Genomic DNA, 22,498 nt, shown 5'->3' with positions numbered 1-22,498 from the left:
TACACAAGGCTTTTAGTCAATAACAAGGAGATCTTTTGAGGTTGAGGATTATGATACATAATTTCTAAAGTATTCTGGAAAGTTTCGGGTTATTTCAGAGAATGTCCAATAAATAAGGGTTATTTTTTAAAAAACTCGAAAGTACGAGATCGCCTTATTTAAATTTTTCTACAAAGTATGTTTTTTTAAAACATCAAATGAATATATATGAAAAAATTGAATCAATTTTCGGTGTTATTCTTAATTTCTAAATGCTGGTCAGTTATGGCCGAGTTATGGACACCTTTGAAAATTTGTCCATTGGTTAATTCTTCTTAAACGTCACTTTCTAAAATCCCCAAAATCCCTCCCCAAAAAAGCTATTAAAGTCCCGTTTTATTTTCATGCAACCGGTCTTTTTATATTAACTTGTGCACCTATTACTTTATGTAAATGAAACGAAATTCCATACATAATTATTATCTCCAAATTCTTTTGCATATGAAGATACAACAAATGGTAGACCGAACAATTTCAGATTTCGAATACCACATCTACAAGACTTTACCTAATTAAGCTACATGGGGGATCCACACCACAAGCTACAAGGTGACCTACACATGGAATGCTCCATAATCCATATTGGAAGTACTTTTATAATTGAAAGGGGGACGGTTTAACTCCGAACCGCAGAATGTAGTTGCAAAATTCCTGCAATTTCAACTCAAATTGAATGTTCAATGGACTGGAAGAGGCGAAAAGCTCATCAACCCTCGACACAAATCACAGGTGCTTTTTCGAATTTTTATACAAATCTATCGTGATTCGTTTATGATTTATGCAATCACAGTGATTCTCTTAGGGTTTATAGTTGTGGCAATTAGCTCACTCTTTTTGATCTATCAAATGTCTAGTTTATTCAATATGCGATCATTGAATTTTGACCTATTATTATATATTATCATTGATTGGAATTTTCGAAGATGGAAAAGTTTCTCAGTTAGCTGTCTAATTTATGTGCTCTTTTTTGTTACTAAACTAAGATGCTAGTGGAGATTCTTTGTATTACTGATTATTCCTTCTTTTTCCCCCTTTCTCAATGTTGTTAAAGGGAGTTAAAAGTGCTTGCTTGACTGTCTTGTCGGGAAATTATGTTTTCTTTTCTATTGTTTTGTCTCAATTAGTTGATGACTCCATTTAGGCTCCATTTGGTTGGAAAGAAAATCGATTTTTCCGTTTTTCCGTTGTTTGGTTCGACAAGGGATTTAAAAAGCTAAGTTGAGATAGAAAAGAGTTTTCCATAGCTTGGTAAACTTTTTCCTCCAAAATTTGAAGGAAATCATTTTCCTCCACACTCTCATTCCCAACATCCCCACTTTCCCCTTCTTAGCTTAACAATTTTCATCAAACGAAATAAAGAAAACTAATACTAACCTTTGTTTCTAAATAAGTGCAAAAATTTGATTTTCACGCTTGCCAACGCACAACTTTGACCATTGATATCTCTAACTATGTATTTGTAAAAGTTACAAAAATTTCATGAAATTATTCATTGAAACAAATTCAACAACTTTTTATGTCATTTTTGTTTTTATGTTTAACTAAAAATATACGGTCAAGGTGAGGTGTGTGAATACTCTAAAAGTTAAAGTGTTGCACTTGAAAAGAAACAGAAGTATTCATTTGTGTTTTCCATGAAAAACCATTTTCCATCAAACCAAACGGACCTTTAAGGGTGGTTTGGTTGAACATAAGGAGAAGTAGAAATAATAATTTTATTTCTTGTTTTTCTTTTGTAGTTTGATATCGAAGGAATTGTTTGGTTGATCATGGTAGGAAAGAAGTTATACTTCCGTAGATTGACCCGGTAAGCAACTTTCTCCTCATTTGGTTGGACTGATCAACTTCGCATTATCGCACTTCCTAAAACTTCGGCTTTGACGTCTCTTGTTTAGTTTATGTCAGCCAAATAAGCACTCACTACCTGGATATATAATTCCTGAACATAGTTGAAGTCTACTTGAAATAAGTTGATTTTATATATTAGAGAGAGAATTTGATTTTGGAACATAAACAAATCCAATTTTTTGGCCAATTGAGGACAACATGAATATCCTTGTTTGTTATTTAATTTTTTTTATTGGGTACTCAGAACTGGGCGGAGTCATCCATATCTTAGGTGAGCTCCGCCCAGTGTTACCTAATTCGCTATCTAATTCGCCTTTTGAATTCGCCAATTCGCCCAAAATGAGCCAAAAAGTGAACCAAAACGACCATAATTTGCTTTTCTCAAGTCGCGATTTGCGGGGAATTAGGGAATTAGGTAACACTGGCTCCGCCATATGAAAGACACCAAAATCCCCTTCCCGCCTTACCACTTATTGCTACCACCTGATTTTGATCCGTGGTGTCCCCTCGGGGAGATAGGTAGCCATACCACAAGACCCAATGATCTTCAGTGAGGACAACATGAATATGACTCTAACCAAAATAAATCAAATTGCACAAAACCACCCAAATATAATAACCCAAACCAAATTAACCTGATTATGACCTGTTGTGTATAACTAGTGTGCTGGATCTATTTGAATGAAACATACTTTTGGTTAGCATCTTACATTTATTGGTATTTTGGTGTTTTAAACTGTTTATGGTAAGTGATGTACTTTTTCCCCCATTTGGAAATCTTTTCAATACAAAAGCTTTAAGGAACTAATCATAGATTTGAAAATATTGATGGTGGCTGGCTGGCTGCTAACTTTCAGATGTGAACCGGTGTTTCTTTAAATTTGGGTGTTAGATTCTTTAATTTTTTTATATAGTTGAAAAGGCTGCTATTGGACATATTTCAATTTTATATTATGGTGGATTATATAAAAATCTCATTAAAGATTTCTTGCATACTTCATTACTTACTGTAGAGCAGTAGGCTGATCAATGCCTTTTCTCATATGGTTTAAGAAATACAAAATGATTTTGATCATATGGTGGAAGTTGCTTGGATCTGGCCCCTGTACTCTTTTGGTGTAAGGTTTAAGAAATACGAAGTATCAGTATAGGTCCTATAGGCACTAGATTGATGGAGTAGTATTTATAGTCTTTTGCTTTACTCTCTTTTGTGTGCTTGGTCTCTTATATAGTTAACCATGAATATCTCTAGCTACACATTAGTAAAACTTTATGAAAAGTTGATGTTTAGGAAATACAGATTGAGATGATCAAACAAAATCTTATATGGCTATATTTTTTCTTATAGATTTGTAAGTGTTTATAGTCAAAGTTGTTTATCTTTGATCACAAAAGCTAAGAGGGGAGAACATAATAAGAACTAGAGGGAGTACATTTCATTTCTATGTAAGATGCATCAAGCAAAATGAGCATTACCTTTAAGCATTTGGAGTTGTGTTAGTTAACCCTGTTCAATCATGGAAAGCACATATAATCACATAATCCATTGCTACTAGCCTACTAAGACATACTCCTATCTAGCAATAATAATTATACGTACTAATATGGGAGCATTTAGCAGCTTTACTCAAATAATTTTGGTTTTTGATTGAATTTTTGAAGAAAAACCTCCTTAAGTTTATAGATGCAGTGAAATGACAGACCTATTATATAGGGTCTTTTGGTGAAATGATGGTGCTTCTTTTCATAAGTAGTTAGGGCAATTTGGAAATTATGTTAGGATGGAGAGGTATTAGGAATGCTGGATTTCTTCAATTTTTCTTTACAAATCAAAACCATTTGGAGTAATGTCACCTGCCACTTTAGGGGGTTTTTTTTGTTACCGTTTTTTATTTTGGGTAAAAAACTGAAAACAAACATATCGAAACTAGAAAGTAGTTTTCTATTGTCAGTTTCCAAAATCGTCATATTTAGTATAAGTATTACTAATTTTAGTTCATTATACCCCTAATATCATGACTTTTACATTCATAAAATAAAAAATTGGAAAGATCCCGGACGGGCCTTTACCTTTTAGTTTATGTTTTGCAAATGCTTTTGTAGCTAATTCAACTCTCTTTGTAATCTTAAAACTCACTTGTGCTGTTGTTGTGTGTTTACTCCCTTCGTTTTTTTAATTGTTATGCTTTCGTTTTTTGACCGTTTTGATTTAATTGTTACATTTTCACTTTTTCCTTATATGGTAACCTATCACATCAACTTTTTACACTTTTCTATCTCATATACCCCACCACCCATTTAATTAGTCCATCCAAAACCTTCCCAATTACCCTTTTTTTTCTCTCTCCTACATTTTAATGGTTCTTTTACATTTCTCAAAAACCAATTATTCTTTGGTTTACTTCTTTCATGCTTTTTGCAGATTTTCCTTGGTTCTTTCTCAAAGTGAAGTGCAACAATAAAGTCAAAAGGAGTGAGTATAAGTGAATGATTGATTAAGAAGCAGTTGGACATTTATATTTTCTATTTCCTTAACTTGCTTGGATCGTAAATGCTACTTCACTTTTAGATCTTTTTAAAGAAAACCATTGAGCTTGTAAGATTATGCATATTATTTGATGCATGTTTTGAGGATCATTAGGATATTAATAATAAAATTCAAACACAAGGATACTCTGTAGTAACTTTACCTCTGGGAGATGGTGGTTATTGCTGGGGTGTCTATAGGTGTATAGTGAAGTGTCCTGTACCTTGGTCAAATACTAAAGAAGCTATCAACTTGAAATATGATGGAGGGGAGGTGTTCAGGTGGTTGTACCACTCTTCTGCAACAATTGTGCGGCTGTGCATATAATCATAAAGCCAGCTGACTAAACTGAACTGACCTTCAAATAAGAAGTAAAAGACTGTTATTGAGTCCCTCATTATTTGAAGTTGTCTCATTTTTTTTTTCTTTGTTAGTTTTGCTGGAATTGGATATGCGCCTTTATATATTCAAAGTTCAATCTGAACTTGAGATGATTCCCTGGCCTTACTGATGATTCATTTAATGACCTCCTTGCTGCACTTACATTAATGCTTTTTTATGCCTCATGAGATAATGAAAATGTCTTGGAGTTTAGTAAAAATGACAATTACTTCATTATAGAATGCATTGTCCTCTGTAGGTTTTCTAAATTTAACCACAAACACTAACTACAAAATCTGCCTGGGAATTGTGTTGGAAAGTTTAGAGGGTTTTCACATTTTCACAAAATTATTTGGTTTTCCTAGACATGTTTTAGTTATTTCAGAAAATATCATCTGTTGTGGTTTACATTCTCTAAATAATGGTCTTTTGATTAGATAGGAGTAAGGTTCCCTGTTTCTGGAACTTTCTATATTATGTCTCAGTGGGATTAGTATTCGGTTGTTGTGTAATATTTTGGTACTTGATAACAGTTAACAACTATTGGTTAGTTGATGACTTGTGTTCATTGCAATATGCATAGTATTAATTATTTTGATGCCCTTTTTTTTTTTTTTTTTTTTTTTTTTTTTTGTTGGGGGTTTGGGGGGTGGGGGTGGGGTTGGGGTTGGGTTGGGAGTGGGGGGGGGGGGGGTTGTTTGGAATCAAGACTTCTTGCAGATTTTGTTATTTTCTTTATTCTATGTATGTGTATGGGAATCAGGATGTCACTGCTTGATTGTTTTTCAAGTGTTAACTATCATCACAGGATTTCCTGAACAAGATACGTGCAAAGTATTACATGAAATGTAGGTTAGGGAATGCAAGGCAAGAGATAGAAGATAGCATGGGAGCCCATGATACTAAGAATTTTGAATCCTTATTTTTTAAGAATAAATGATAGACATGACACAACACATATATTACAATTGTTTTTCTTGTGAAGTTTTTACTTCATAGCTATGAGTAGTAAAAGTAGGTAGAAATCATTATGATACATGATGTTTTACGAGTTTGGCTCTCGCTTATTTGAAACAGCATGGCCAGCACCGGGACTGTGACCAGGCTTAGTAGGCCGGTACTCATCCGTGCCTTCTGCATGAGGATGTGCTACGCTAGGGTGGTCGCCTTGTTCTGATATAATGTTGTCTGAATTGCTTGTTAAAGAATGACCTGCTTCAGGATTGTTCGCGGGTGTGGTGGGTTGGAAACTATCTGTGTCAGAATGTCTAGCACCTGGACTGCTGCCAGGGGCTGTAGGTTGGAAATCATTGGTAGATATCAGTGCTGGATCAAAGAAAAATGAGATAGGAGTTTGTGGCGAGGGAAGAAAGTTTTGCATTTCTTTGGTTTTTAGGTTTGTGTCTCTCTTTTCTTCTTCAGCATGTCCAGCACCTGGGCTGCGGCCTGGTGTAGTGCGTCTAAAATCATCTTCTGATGCCGCTAAGCTATTCCACATGTTAGGATTTTGTGTTACCTTGTTTTGTGAGGTTTTTTCTGTGTTAGTCACAAAGGAGTGACCGGCACCTGGGCTTTTTCCTGGTGCTGTAGGTCTGAAATCTTCAGGACATTGTACACCAAGACAGTCACTTTGCGCTATGCTTTCGACTTTGTTTACCCGAAAAAAGTCAACTTTGTTACTACTTCTTGGGGAGCTTTGGGTAGGTTTCAAAGAGGGGAGATTCGTTTTAGATATTGCAGGCTGAGAAATTTCAGAGATTTTTTGTGGTACAATTTTCTTTGGTGTTTTTTTACCGAGTTTAAACTTGTCAATTTGGCTGCTCAGCATTCTGATGCCTCTATGGGAGGGGCTCTTGACATAGTTGGTCTCTAGTCCATTTGGTGACCTTATCTTTCTTCCATCACCAGATTGCATTTGACAGGTGAAGAGAGTAAACAGAAATGCAAACATAATTATGCACTGAATTCTGGCCATGCTTAGAGAAGGGGACTTAATATATTTTATTTTATTGAAGGAGGCGACTATCTATAGTTCTACCAGCTCTTTGAGAAACTAGCTGATGAAGGGAACTGAAGGTAGAAGGAATGAGGTCAGGAATTAAGGTTAGGGAGAGGAAGTATTGTGAATGATGATTTAAAAACAGGTCTCAGCTTAGGTATATATAATACTATGAGGTGGACTTGAATATTATGACCACTTCCATTTCCTGCTTAAACATTAAGGTGAGCTTGATTATGTTATTGTGAAATGGCCTCCTTTCCACTCAGAGGTCCCACTCTTAAATTGGAATTGAATATGTACATACATACATGAATACACACATACATATCTTCTCTTTGACAAGATGAACGTATATGCTCGCACCAACATACATAAGTACAAAATCTGTGGTCAATCATTTGTATTCATTATGCTTTAGTAAATCTAAACCTGACCAGCTTTCTTGTCATATTTTGCAATCAACTTATACAATATTCATTGTCTGAGTGTGAATTAAATTTTTTGGGCATTATTGCGGTCAGAAAGGCCGATTGGCAGGAAATCAGCTGCAATGGCTTGAGTGCTGCATTCATTTTGGCCATTTTGGATAATATAAGAGCAAATTGTTTTGACCCATGCCATGCTTTGAAGAGTTGATATGGTGAACTTTTGGGTTTGAAATAATCTCTGCAGCCCAGCTATTCCTCATCCTTTAGTAAACTTCTTGCAAATGTGTCATGATTTAACCAATAACGTTTCATTTCTTTAATCTCAGTGAAGTTTATCATATTGATATGTAAATTGAAATTTGTGAGCCTTTATTGGCTAACTGCCACAAATAGTAATAAGATATGATATTATGGGGCCCAAAATAATAATATAATTGTGATATACACTCTGTTTTATGTCAGCAGAGTGTTCTTAGTATGGTTGAGTGCTAGAAATCAACTTGCTTCTCTAAATTATATGTTACTTAGTCTGCCTGTTGGCGCGCCATTACCTGGGAAAACTAAAGCAGGCTGAAATTAATGTATACATAAGAATAGGGAGGATGGAAGTTGGGGTACTCTGTTGAAGGTAAAGTCAATTGACTTTATGCAATTTGTTTTCCTTAATCCTCTTGGGCTGTTGGAAGTAATAGTAGATATTATTTAAAGATTAGATGGTAATCACTTATTCTTCATGTAGCTTGCTCTTCAAAGAGAAAAACAGATTAAAGAGGTTTTGACATATTGGTTTTCCCTTGAACTTCATGTGTAAAGCTTATGAGTGACTTTTAAGAGTTCAAGATCTATCAATTTTTTGGTGAAAATGCAAAAGTGATAGCTGTATCAGTGTATTGGATTGATCTGACTACGACAGATGCTCTGATGTGTTAAGACAATATCGGTATAATTTTGACCCCCACCACCTTTCCCCAGTTAATGTAGTTCATTTCCACCCTTTGGTTTGTGCTATCTTTGCTCCTGTGCCACACTTAGCATGTTACTCCACCAGGGATACGATCATGAGGATTTTGACCTCCATAAATCTTGCTGGCTGTGCTTGTTGTGACTATCCTTGTCATTTTCTGTTCTTTTCTGTTTTTATCTGACAATTGTCATCCTATTAGAAACTGGGCCGTTGTTTCTAGGGGATACCTATGAAACAAAAGCTTTCATACTGGGTTAGATCCTGATCATTTATGGTGTTCGAGCTTTCACAGTGATGGATGACTGAAATTTTGCTTTCTTTTTTGAACTCTTGAAGGAAAGTCAACTGCTATTTTAGATACTTTACGTTATCAGAGGAGTGGAACATCAGGCTTTCATTGGTTAGAAGTTGTCAAAACAGGGAAGCAGTCAGAGTTCCACCACACAAACACACCAAATGTGCGTGGTTTTTCTTGTACTCCCCATTTGGCGAAGGATAATATATGGATGGCTCATGGATGGTGTTAGCCTTCGAAAATCTTGGTCAACTCTTAAGGTTAGGCACATTGCACATCTGCCGCCGTTTTGCTGTTTGAAATATTTGATAAAGTTAATAATTGAGGTGTATGTTTCCTTAACTGTAAATTGGTTGCTAAATTCTCTACACTTTACTTTTTCAGCAAATCTTGTGTATACCGGGTGATGAAATTATTGTAAGACCACATCAATTTTTGCAAGTCACTTTTTAAGTTAAAAGAGCCACATTTTAAGTTAAATGGGTTACTTTGAAACAGATGGTCACCTTTTACCTCAATGAGGGTCCCTTTTAGACTAACGGCTCGTTTGGTTAGTGGTTATAAATAGTGGTAATGGTAATGAAATATAGTGTGAATTTGTAAATAAGTTCTCATGTCAATGACCATGGGAATGGAACTTTATCACAAAACATGAGTTTTCCTTTATAAATTTCCATTACCACCCAATACCACTATCTTAGGTGGTAATAGATAGTAATGAGATTTTAGGAAGAAAATGGATATCGTGGGATGAAGTAGCATTACTACAGGTAATGACATTGGATTTCTAGTATAAATTTACACTATAATGCATTACCATTCCCACCATTGATGACCTCTTACCAAATGGGCCGTAAGGGTCACCTCTTACCAAATGGGCCGTAAGGGTCACCTCTTACCTTAAAGGGTTGCTTCTACTATAAGTAATCCTTTTAGGACAAAAAGTACCTCTGTCTTACAATATTCATTGTGTGCCTTATGTATTCTGAAAGTTGTGTTCGGTGTTTCTTTTCTTCTATTCATTTGGAGTCACCTTTTCAGCATATAAATGGAAAATCATATGTTATTCAGGGTGAATTATGATCAGTAAGGGGAAATGTTTAACAAAACCCTGTAAAAATATTACATCTTAATCTCTTCCATGAGACACTAGGCTTTTAGGGCAGCTATAATTGGCTGTCACCTTCAAGAATAAGACGGATACTCTTATATGCTTGGCGAGGATATTTTCATTCTAGATTGTCCATAATTGAGTAAGCAGGGAGGAAGTATATGCTTTGGCCATTTTGACTTCTCATAGAGAACCACAAACAACCACTTCAGCTGCTAGCAAAAACATCAGAGATTCAGAGTTGAGTTTGTTAGAACTAAATATAGGGATTCCCAGCCCACATGTAACCACTTCAGCTGCTAGCATATTGGAGGAAGTAGGTGAAACACTTTCTTCTTCTACCATATCATGGCAAAGCATTTAATAAATAACTTTTGAGTGCTCTAAAGAATATTCGAATCATAAAAAGAAATTTATTAGTGAACACTGGAACATTATGTTTTTTTCCAAATGTTCCCTAAATTGTAAATAAATTTGGGTAAACAGCTCTGTATGGGCATCAATGCTTTTTTTTTTGGATCTTGAATCATAATATATGTATGGTTTAAGTTCATTTTATACTCATCTCTGAGGCTCTCTTTCTCTACTTATTATAATAATTAATAAGTTAGCCAAAATAAGTTAAGTAAAGCAAATATGTTATATTCAGCAAACATAAGTTCATTTATAGTAAAAAATGTTGATGAAAACAAAGCCTAAGAAAGCACACGACTTTCAGATTTTTTTGATAAAGTTTAGAAGTGTGTAGATAAATTTTGATAAGCAAAGATGAATTCTGAGAACTAATTTTTTTGCATTTTATTATAATCGTATATTTAAATATTTAATTTGGGCACCTTTTTAACTTATTCATATGTTTTTCTAAACTGTTTGTATATGGAAAATATGTTTCATGTCTTGGGGAATAAATTACCATAATAACACCAAGAAGTAAATTGACAATAACCACAGGTTTAGATGAATTCACCTTACATAAAAGATGAATTTGAAGAAGTCTGTGAACTTTTAGAGAAGTTGAGATACATTCTAAAAAGAAGAAGTGTATGAACTTTTGTATTTTTTGGTTTGATTAGTGGCACTTAGAAGTAGCTTATTGAGAATTCTAATTCTTTATTCCTCCAAGTTTTTCTCATTTTTTAGCAAAAATTTTGAAGGAAAGTGTAGGAGTTAATGAATAGTGGTTCCTTCTTTTGACTTCTTGCTAAGTGAAAGTTGTTGAGAAATATAGGTGTATTTCAATGGATCAAGTGGGACCCATATGATGGGATAAGGAAGGAGAAAGGGTTTCCAAAAATGGAATGCTCGTGAAAGTGAAAGAAGTTTGAAGGATGTATGAATGTGGAAAATGGGTAGAACTTTGAGGAACAAAGGAAATAACTGTATGATGCTTATCAGAGATAGATTAGTTCGCATTGATGTTAGTTTCATTTGAGATCGTTTTTCTTTTTGTATGTAAGAAAAGATTTCGTTGTGTTGTTTAATTTGGTGATATACACGGAGGAAAAGGACCTTGTGGATTCTTGAGGACAGGATTTCCTCGCATCAAATGTATGAGCTCTCCTTTTCTACGTGTAGTTGGAGTTATGTGCTAGACTGGAGTGTTGATTAACATATTAAATTTTCGATTTAAGATCATGTATATTTCATTGATCTGCAGGTTTCCTTGTTTTCGTCTCTAGCCCACCTTTCATGGATAAGCTTTGTGTGTTGATATCTTAGTGATTTGCTTCTTAGCTTTTTTCTTTAATCGGAAACATCTCATGAAATTAATTTAAGGTCATTCTCCTGTGACATGAAGGTTGTCCTGCAGAGCATCTTTCAACCTTGGTGTTCTGTGAAAGCCATTATGCAAGTGTTTGGGAATGACACATCTTTTACAGACTCTGGTTCACCCATAAGATATATGTCAAGAGCTATTAAGCATATTGCTCAAACATTAAATTCATAAAAAATCTGAAAATTATTTATTTATGATTGCATATTTTGAAGTTGGAAATACTTAAATATCTTTTAACACAGGGTATTGGAGTGTGCAAGGCCTAATTCTGCTGAGGTGAGAGTGACATATCATCACTTCGTCTTGTATCAGTTTTCTTCAATTTCTCATATACCTGTTTTAATGCTCTTCTAAAAGTACATAACTACATATACATGCAGGAAAAACATGAGTATATTAATAGATAAACTTGCGACACTTTATACCAGGATGCTCATAGTCAAATCTTTTATGGAACTTTTAAAAGCATGGTCCTGATCGCAGGTATAAGTTGAATATCGGCTTGTTTCATGTTAACCATTCATTTTTTTAGTTGGATATACTTACCCCATCACTATTACTTATGTTGAGATTTTTTGTAGCTTTTATATGTGGTGTGGAATTATCATTAGCACCAAGATTTGTGGTTTTTATGTCAAATATTTCAGCTGCTCTATTACTAACTTAGTAACTTGTCTAATGTCATCTAGGGAACTGATGCTATATATAAGTTCTTTGATTTACTCACTCTGGTTTGTTTTTATTAGTTTACCCACTTTTATTTTTAGGTTGTCCCTTATTAGTTTTTCCTACTTTTTTTTTTCTGTTTTTGGAATGGTCCTGATAATAGTTTATTATTATCTTTACCTTCTCACTCTACTTTTCTGACACACAACATTAACTTCAATACTATATGCCAATAAATTAATAATTTTTCTTTCTTTCTATGACCGACATACCTAATTCTCCTAAAATTTTGTGTCAAAGAAGTAGGTAATCTAATAAAAATCGAAGGGAGTATATATGCAAATTGTTGAAAAGGCGGCATTGTGTTAATAAGTTGAAGTCCTTGTATTCTAGAGCATGGTGTTTACAAGGTACAAATGTTTATATTTCAAGTAGAGGACTTTGAAAATATAGTTATAGTGTTACCTCATCTATATCTTTCCTGACCAGGATGCATGCAAATATCACTTCTAATAATAATTTGTCGATAAACTTCTTACAGCTCAAAGCATGTGAACAAATTTTTGCAGACCTCTAATGTAGCATATCTTCTTCCAGGTCTAGTTTACTTGAACAACGAAATCCTTGTTCTTTCCATTCATGGTGCTTTGGTTCTTAGTGCATGTGGTGAAAGATACCTGTACTTTTAATCATGTTATAGTCGAACAAAAGTCTAGTCAAAACCATCAAAGTTATGGTGGGTCCTACCACAGCACATTGTCATAAGTCAGAACATGAGGTAGTTTATGTTTGGTCCAATTTGATCCAGTGGAGCAAATTGCGGACTCCTTAAAGATCCTCGATTTAGCGTAATCTTTCTCTTTCTCAGAATACTAGAGACGAAGATTCTTCTAGTGGGACAGGGCTAGGCTTTTCCTCAGGTTGAGGAGACCTCTCATCAGCTTCTGTGTATATATTATTAATCATATAAAGGGACGGCTGTTCACAATAGTTATAAAGGGGGGATATTATAATATAGACTCGTTGATATCATTTTTTTTGGGTGCTAAGATTTAGTGCTTGACCATTACTATTTCTGTAGACTATTAGAGTGTTTGAGGGCTAGTGCATTACATAACCTTGTGAGGCCCATAAAGGCAACTTTTTTGCCTTGACAAGATCTTGTGCTTTTGAAAGTGAACTATTTTATTAGATTATACTCCCTAGGTCCCGTAATGAATTTTACACTTGTTATTGGGTTGATGAAGATTTTCTTTTAAAGTGTTATTGGCCAAATTTAAGTTCAAATCAAACTTTATTTCTATCACAATACTCTTTTTTCTCTTTCCATCCCTCTGCATTATCTTTCTTCTCTTTCTCTCTACCACTAACAAGTTGAAATTCTACTTTTATTACTGTTAGTTAGATTTTAAATTGAACACATACCACATCCTATGCCCTATATTCTACCTGTAATAATCGTGTCAAATTCTATTGTTGTAAGCATCATGGGATAGAGGGAGTAACAAAAGTTATAAGAAGTTGATATTGGAAGACACATTGAAACAAACCATAGAATATTTCACTTGATAATGTTTTTTTATACTGCATAATTATTGTAAAGATTAGGTCAAAGCGCAATCAGGAGAATCAAACTAGACCATATCAAACTAGAAATATCGTCACCAAACTGGACCTTAATAGAGACAAACGAGATCACCTTATTTCAATTGAAGACAAAACATATATTGAACAAACATCCATAATCTCCATCTCTGATCAAAATGTGAAGTTTGTTACGGGAAGAGAAAGTAGAGTTTTACGTTTTGCATCTTTTAGGTTTCCATTTAAGAGTATGGCTGTCTATAGATTCATAAGATGTGTTTGAGTCAGTGTTACATAGTTCACTCCTACCCCCCGCGAACTGTGTTTCAGTTCGCTCGTTCCCAAACGCGGTTCATAGACGAGCCAAATTGCTGGGGTATGCGATCCAATTTGGCAAAATTGGCGGACCAAACTCCTCCGGTAGTTTCTAACCCTAGATCTAAAATTGGAGTTGAGATGCACATAATATCAATTAAGACTTTAGGGCTTTTCTTAGCTTGTGAGGGCAACCTCAATGATACAATTTTCGCTCGTCAACTCTTCTCCGATCACCTCCTCTGGCGACGGCTGCTTGATGTTTTGATTTAGGGTTGTCAAGTTTCCCTAGTATTTTCTTTTTCGTACTTAAAGGAAAAAAAAAACAGAAGAAGAATAAAGCATAGAAAAGGAAAAAGACCTGTTGCCAGTTGTCACGTGGGAGAGTTCTTTTTTAAAGGGTTTTGCTAAATCCCTCCCTATTTTTTCCTACTAACGCGCTGCTTACATATATACTCATATACATTTCCTCACTCTCCCACTCTGCCACTCTCATACATCCTCACTCTCTTTCACTATCTCACTCTCATACTTCCTCACACTATCTCATCATCCAAAGACATCCGCGATCACTTCTCCGACCACTTTTCTAGCCAATTTTTCGATCTCTCTCTCTCATCACATATTGAAGGAGGTTGAATGACATCATCACGTCGCCGCTCCTCCGGCAACCTTTTCGTTTACAATACGTGCAACTTTTTCGAAAATCGAAAATGTTGAAAATTGAAAATGTCGGAGAACATGGCCAGGCGCCTATTTTAGGCACCCGAACCTATGGTCAGGCGCCTAAACTAGGCACCCAACCACAGGAACAAGCGCCTAAAATAGGCGACCAACCACAGGTACAACTACTAAACCCCATGTATCGTAAGTTTTTCGAAGCGTCATGTTTTAAGACATTCTACCAGTTTTATTCGAATATTTTTTAATTAAATTAGCATTTCCCCGTAATATAACGACGTGGTAAAAAAATTTGAAGTCGTTGGAAAATGTGAACTTGTCGGAAATTTTTTAAATCTCATAGTCCTTCAATGGAGGAAATGGAAGAGATAAGAGAGAAAGTGAAAGATGAGAGAAAATGGAAGAGGTGAGGAGGAATGGAGATTGGAGGGGGGGATGGAAAGGGAATGAGTGAGGAAATGGAGGGGAAAGAGAAGGAAAAGCCCTTGTATTTTTATAATAAAATACAGGGCGTTAGTAGGAAAAAACAGGACGGTATTTAGCAACTCAGTTTTTTTTAATGAAAGGGGTAATTGGGAGAGTAAAGGAAATTCACGTGCATTTATTGTTTCCCTCTTTTGCTTCCCTATTTCTACTTTATAGGGAACTTGTAACTTGTACAACTATTAATTATAATCACTATCATTTTTATCTCTCTCCTAAGACCTAGAGACGGTAGAAAAATGATTGTTAAGCATATGAACTGGTATTCTTATCTAAAAATGAAATACTTTATTTCTCTTATAAAATATATCTTTTAATACCGTTCTTATCAATTAAAAAAATGCGTCAGTGCACTAAATAATGTTCCAAAGTGAACTATAACCCGAAAAATCGTACAAACAAAACCCTCTACGATCCGAAATTTGGCCAACTAGCGAATTGCGATCCCGTACCTGTTCCGCGATCCGCGAACTATGTGATACTGAGTTTTTGGAGATTGTATTTTTGATTGTAGATGCTTAGGGAGAAAAAAATTTCTTGGTAGAACATTTTCATCTGCAGCTAATATTGTAAATTGATTTTAGGTATCTTAGTGTAGCAATCAGATTTAAAAAAGCATTTTGAACACTTCAACTGATCCAACTATATCATATTAGTAAAATGAACTCCATAGTTATCGTTGTGCATAAGTCCATAATATTGTGTAATCACTAGTTTTATATCGTTGGTTTGCCTCTTGGAAAGTTAACAACAATAATTTGTGATATATCTTTATGGCTATAAATATTGAAGAGAATCATCTTGAAAGGATATATTTTCTTGAGATGAAACGAAAGTCTTCAAAACTGTTTTTAAAAATTGGCATATATCATGCTTTATTGCTGCTACTTCTTAGATTTATTAGATCAGATTTGGTTTAGAGAAGATACCAGACAGTGAATGTAAAAATACTTGTATGGATGATGCTATGTGAGAACTGAGAAGTAATGCGAATTAACGACTTTGATAGCTAGGTTTTTAATGAAATAGAGTTGACATGTAGGCCCTGTAAGCAAAGGAAGATAAATAAGGATGATTATATCTCCAATTTTGCAATAGCTAGAAGAAGATACACCTTGTAATTTTATTTTAGATACAGCAGCGGTTGCTGACTTGGGCCAAATTTTGGCATGATCATAGATGTTTATGTACAGCATATTTCGTGCTTGTGTGACAATCTATACTGTTTTTTATGTTATTATCCTGTTCACAATGCTGAGAGAAGCTTGTGAAGTTGATTTTTACCATTCTAAGAAATTGTCTCATATTATTGGCTATATTGCATGGTTCAAGGAGTTGTAAATTGTACTTTGTTGTTTGCTTTAGTAGGGACTGAGTTGGGATTACACCATATTAAGCCATATCTTTATTGTAATTTGACCTAGTAGGGATAGGATAATGACCTCTAAATGTGAATTTTATATTTGTCCTATTTATAGCAGCTAAGAGAGGTTTTCGTCTGATGCTTTTGTTTTGGCTCGTTTCTTGTCCAGTTGTTTTGTAAGTGTTGTAATGTGAACCCATTAACAGGGACTGAGTCGCGTTTTAGGGTTTAGACTGGTATAAGCCATGTCTCTATGCTAATTTAACCTAGTAGGAATAAGATAGTGACCTCTAGGTGCGAAAATCTTTCTAAAGTTCACAATAATTTTGTTAGGTTAAGAAGTCAGTGGGGCAAACTGCTAAGTAGGATTGAAGTTTGAAGACCTCTAGGTGAGAATACATGCTTGAAGTGATTCAGATGCTCACGACGTTAATACCAATGGTTATAAACACAGCAGAAATTGTCTTATGAACTACTATAGTTAATGTCCACAAAACCTTGTTAGCTCCATGAAAGTATCAGCCAGATTCAACGTCCACGGAGACAGTGGGTAAATAGCCTTTTTTATCACCCAATGGTAACCATTTTGAATCCATTCAATATGTATGCGACGTGGAGGACACTTTTTTCAGTTGCACCTTGGTGGCTACATTTAGATGACACATGATCTAACATTGACACCCTTTACTGCTTGTCTAGAAAAATAGTTTGGTACTGATAAATGGTGCTAACATATATTAGAGTTAGTCTTCCTACTTTTACAGAAGTTTCTGATATTCTAGTCTTAGTATCTTTTGTGGATCGTTAAGGACACTAGAATAAGAAGTGTCTTTGCTTACCCATGTGAAGGCTAAAAGTTATTGCCATGCATGGAAAAGTTTCACGATTTAAATGGAAGCCTTCTTGGTTAAAAAAACAATGGTTACTGAGACTGTAGGTTGATGTCATGGAAAAAGGCCACAAGCACATTTGTGATGCATGTAGACAAAGTGTAAAAACGAAAAGAGCTTGATATTCGAGCACTAGAGAGTGGAAGTCTCCTAAATGGTCTGGAGAATTGTCGGTCAAGATTTGTATTTACCATCCCGAAATTTTATAAAATCATATCGTAAGATTCGTGGTAGAGTATATATTGAAGTCCTAACTCATGACCACAAGACTTGATGGAGCTCATAAGAGTGTTAAAGGACTTGGAAAGAGCTGTAGGTAATGTTGTATAACACAACTCCTAGATTTGTAGATGACATAATCATATTATAATTTTCAGAAACAACCCTAGATAGTGATTTTGTGACGCACCTCTTGGTGGTTAATGGGAAATCTAATGAAACATGAAGACAAGCCTCTTTGTAATGCAATGACCACCAGGCCTTTAGATGAGATGAGACTTAAGGTTGATTGCAAAATTTTTCCATGTTAGCCATCTAAGCCATAAATGACAATGAGGCTCTATTTGAGGAAAAATTAGTCTACGGTTAATGTGCTCAGGGCCATTGAGCTGTTCAGTTAAGTTGAGGGCCATTAAAAGATGCCCAAGCTCAGTTCACAACAATGTTCAGATAGGTTGAGATAGGCAAAATTCAAGGCCAATAAGTTCAGATTAGGGCTAATAAGTGAGAAATTTGAATCAAGTTCTAATAAGTAAAATCATGTAAAAAGAATTCACCACGAGCCAAAAAAAGTATACAATGCCCATTTTGAAGGGCATGACTCACTGCTTTGAGATCATTGATCTAATAGAATTTATAGATAAGAGTGTTTAATGCTTACGATTTTTCTTACTAGGTTTGAACTTATAGGTTACCCAGCAAACAATATTGTTTATTGCTACTTGCTAGCATAGAATCAAGAGACCAAATTTAGACACTGGTGTTGAGTGGCCACAAAAATCAAATTGAAGTTTTCTGATCTCTCAATTATACCCTCTGAAAGGTTGTTTGCCTTCACATTCACCTGTGGACCATTGATGATATTGAGATGATCTTTAAAGGGCTCATTTCGAAGGCTATTATTGATGCTTAAATGACCTTTTTAGGGAATACCTTTGTATTGATTGAAAATAGATGAAAACCTTGTGTCCCAAGCATCTTGCTTAAAACTTCTCAGTTTTCAAGCACCTATTAATAGACCTTATTATTTTTGCAGTGAGATTCCATTGTTTATTTGATATGCATTCGCTTCTCATCATATTCCAATGTTACTCTTTTATATCCCATTCCATATATATCCCTATTGTTACCCCAGGTTTTGCTTCATTTTAATCCCATTTCATTTCTTGTTTTCTAAGAGTATTGCAGCTCATATATTTAGGACCAAAAATTTAATGAGGAATTTAAGATCTTTTTTTTCTCTGACAATTTTATGTGGTCATAGATTGTGTATGTAGGTTTTTCTTTGAAATATCCTTGCATGAAATATTTGTATAGTCTAAATTTCTTATCCAAAGAAAATCTTGATAAGCCATTTTAGCTCCTTAACGGAGAACTGTAGTAAGAAACACTCAACTACCAGCATGAGGGATTTGTATCTTGTGAAGTTCGTGTGAAAGTGAGCTCTATACGGGTAAAATACAACTTTTTTTAATTAGTTTTTGCTAAAATTTATATGTGATGTAGATTGCTGTTTTAGATGGTAATCTTTGCTGGAATTGTTTGTGATATAAGAAGTAATTGGTAACATTCACTGTATCGACGCCTTGGCTGTGATTTGTGATATGCAATTAGAGTATTAGATATGTATAGTTGCCGAGTTTTAAATCCAAGTTGGAATTGTGGACAAATAAGAAAAGGGGCTTGGGAAAATGGAACACTGTTCTGCATGCAGGCATTTTTAGTATCTTGACATATATTTCTTAGATGATTTTAACGCAGAAAACACAACTCAGATTGGTAAGTATGGATTCAATAGTGAGTTCATAAAGAATTGATAGACATGCATGTAAGCAGATTCTTTAATCTGCAAGGATACAATTTCTTTGGCATTTAAAGTGCCTAGTTGTGAACTGAATGTCCAGCACCAGGGCTGCGACCTGGGGCTGTGGGTCTAAAATCATCTAAGCCGCCAGCAGATGGTGGACCAGGCGGTGACTGAGATTCATTAGTGACCTGAACTGGAGTTGGACGTTGGAGCTCATTAGCATTTGCTTCTGTATATGGCCTGTCATCATGTATAAACATGTGGTTTTTTGTTATTTCTATTGTTTCTTCGTGAATATGAAACTTGTGGAATCCTTTGGTCTTCCCTAAACTCAGTTGTCTACCTTTGACATACTGAATTTCTAAGGTGGAAATCATTGCCATAATAAAACAAGCAATCATCAATTTATTGCAGCCCATTTCTTTGGCTTCAATTGGAGGGAGGAGAAAAAGAGAGGGTTTGGCTATTTAGTGTTGAAGTTAGCAAAGCAAGATGATCTTACCTATTAACTCCTGGTGCTATTTATAGTACTTGAACGCTAAACCCTGAGATCACCCCACCAGTCCAAGCCACTTAAGAGATTCCTTAAGGTACAAATTGTATATGTTCAAGTGGGCCAGGATCCGGTGAATGCATGCGTGGTGCGCTTTGTTAAATGCTTGAGGACTTTAGCCATTATATATGCTATATATTCTAATTAATTGGCTGAGTAATGTACTCTATGTGTCTGTCCCTTTTGTTCATTTTGAACAAAAGTTCAATGAGTCATTTTGGAAAGACTCCACCACCACCCAAAAAAAAGAATACAATGATTTCTGAACTCAAATCTCTCATAAAACCATCGTATTTCTAGTTGTCAAAATCAGCCTCTACCGGTGTACATGGTAGTTTAACATTGGAAGTGGAAGTAAAAGAAAATTATATTGGAGAATTGACATTTGTTTTGACAAATCTTTATTTTAAAGTTGAGACTATTCTCTATCAATATTTATTGCAGAAATAGGTTGTAGCTTAGCTTATCTATCCGCATTGCATGGATGTAATCTGCAGCAGTAGCTTGAACCTGACATTGAGGATGGTTGATCAACTAGATGATGAGATACTGAAATGCAAATTTGTTAAGACTTGTGTATACTAGTTACATTTGTTCATTGGCTATGGCTTGGTAACTTTCACTATTGATGTGTATACTCTGAGCTATGAAACATATTATATGGTCGGTCTGAGACATTTTGAATTTGGATGCCAAATAGGTCTTTTGGAAGAGAGACGATGTTGCATGTATCACAGTGCTGGAATGGTCGTGATACTTTTTTGGGTCCTTTAGACAGCTCAAGAAACTTTCTAGTCAGGCTCTTGGCTTTCCAACTGAAAGTTATTTTGAGGATGCTGAAAGTATCTTGGATTTTGCGCCAACCTCGGTGCTGAACTGGCTGCTGTATGCAGCCGCAAAAACTACCCATATGGTAAAGTATCATTTCTGTACTTGTAGCTGTATTTTTTAACTATGAGTATTTGTTTAACAATAACATAGAGTCAAATCGTTTCCTGACCGTTTGTTTAGTAGTAGTTTCACCATTGTTTGTTTAATAAATATGCCATATGCTTCTGTCTATACTCTAGGATATTCTATAATGGTAACAACTTGTGTTCTACATTTTTGAAAGCTCACATGGATCCCTTGTCCCTAGAGCCTTGTTCATAGAAGCTAGTACCCTACTACTCGAGTCATTTTATATATATTATGAATATTAGACTACATTTGGATCCCTAAAGCCTTGTTCATAGACCTTATGGCCCGTTTGGTAAAAAGTCATAAATGGTGGGAATGGTAACATTATAGTGTAAATTTGTACTAGAAATTCAATTTTATTACCAATAGTTTGCTACTTCATCCCAAGATATCCATTTTCTTTCTAGAATCTCATTACTCTCCATTATCACTTGGGAATGTGGTATTGGATGGTAATGGAAATTTATAAAGAAAAACTCATGTTTTGTGATAAAGTTTAATTCCTATGGTCATTGACATAAAAACTTTTTTACAAATTTACACTAAATATCGTTACCACTACCACTATTTATGACCACAAACCAAACAGGGGTTAGTACCCTACTATTCTGTAATGGTAAAAACTTGAGTTTATAGAATACATCTTATTGGACACAATCATAGACTATATTTGATTGCCATCTCTTGATCTCCAACACGCGGGAAAATAACTTTTAGTATAGAGATGGTTAAGGTTAATATGTGCAAGTTCAAAGTATAAGCTATCGAATCCAGAAAGTGACCTATATGTTGACAACTTATATATGAAATGTGGCCTATTATTATTGTGGGATGAAGGGAGTATATTGGTGCTTAAAGATACCTTAAAATATGTTTGTTGAGGTGGTGAGAAGTGAGAACCTTGTTAGGATGTATTCTTAAATTTTACTGGTGAACATCTCTTTTTGAATCTTAATTATGTTATACTTGTAAAAAATAAATTTCTTTGTATTTTCATTTTGGTTGGTTGAATCATTTTTTGGCTGCAGGTAACTTATAAGCAAGAAATCAGGAGAAAATAATGTGTGACCATCACTACACGATGACTTGTTCTTGTTTGAGGAATTACGAAGTTGATTATTTTCCCTGATTGCAAATTTGCAAGAGCTCTCTATTGTGTTATACGTGCACTTCTCTCCTTTATCCTCGCAATTTTGTTGCAAATAGTGGCAATTCATGAAGGTATTTAGTAATCTGTTTTCGCCTTCCTCTCCTTTACCCTCTGCTGTAAATAGGAGCTATTCACAAAGGTATTGATTATTCTGAATTTGCCTGGAGCTGTTCTTTTCTAGACTTGTTGAGCTCCAGGCTGCTTTACTTCAAATGCAATTGAGCATTACATATGCTTAGTACTTGCAATGCTGTTGTGTTCGAAGATTCAACAAAGGTTGAGTAAAGATTGACATAGCTTTGTACTTACAATGCTCATCTTAATGGTCGTTGTTTAAGTGACGTCTTTCTGTAGTTATCTCATATTGTTAAGCTGTATTTGAAGTCAAGTAGTATGCATTGTCTCTTGTATTTGTTTTGCTTTTATACTGAACTTCCAGTTCTTTTCTTCCCCAC

The 22,498-nt window shown here is 35.0% G+C and overlaps 1 protein-coding gene and 1 long non-coding RNA gene across 4 annotated transcripts; one reads left to right on the top strand and one right to left on the bottom strand.

The window, feature by feature from the left end:
• The first annotated feature begins 464 nt into the window (after positions 1-464).
• LOC109135320 (uncharacterized) lies at positions 465-22,461 on the top strand. Of its 3 annotated transcripts, XR_008970011.1 has the most exons (8): positions 465-768; positions 1,779-1,846; positions 4,310-4,360; positions 8,526-8,744; positions 11,394-11,648; positions 11,753-11,855; positions 20,634-20,846; positions 21,922-22,461. It is a non-coding gene; the product is annotated as an uncharacterized LOC109135320 (long non-coding RNA). The 3 variants fall into 3 exon arrangements; XR_008970010.1 differs by lacking the exon at positions 4,310-4,360 and having other exon boundaries at positions 471-768; XR_002040171.3 differs by lacking the exon at positions 4,310-4,360 and having other exon boundaries at positions 479-768; positions 11,615-11,648.
• On the bottom strand, positions 5,825-6,412 carry LOC104895570 (precursor of CEP9). The gene has a single exon (XM_010682120.3). The coding sequence runs from the start codon at positions 6,291-6,293 to the stop codon at positions 5,841-5,843; it is 453 nt and encodes a 150-aa protein (XP_010680422.3). The 5' UTR covers positions 6,294-6,412; the 3' UTR covers positions 5,825-5,840.
• Positions 22,462-22,498: the final 37 nt, after the last annotated feature.

The sequence above is a fragment of the Beta vulgaris genome, chromosome 6 (assembly GCF_026745355.1).
Source record: "Beta vulgaris subsp. vulgaris cultivar EL10 chromosome 6, EL10.2, whole genome shotgun sequence".
In the NCBI taxonomy this organism is placed as follows: domain Eukaryota; kingdom Viridiplantae; phylum Streptophyta; class Magnoliopsida; order Caryophyllales; family Amaranthaceae; genus Beta; species Beta vulgaris.
This window is presented reverse-complemented; position numbering and strand designations above follow the sequence as displayed.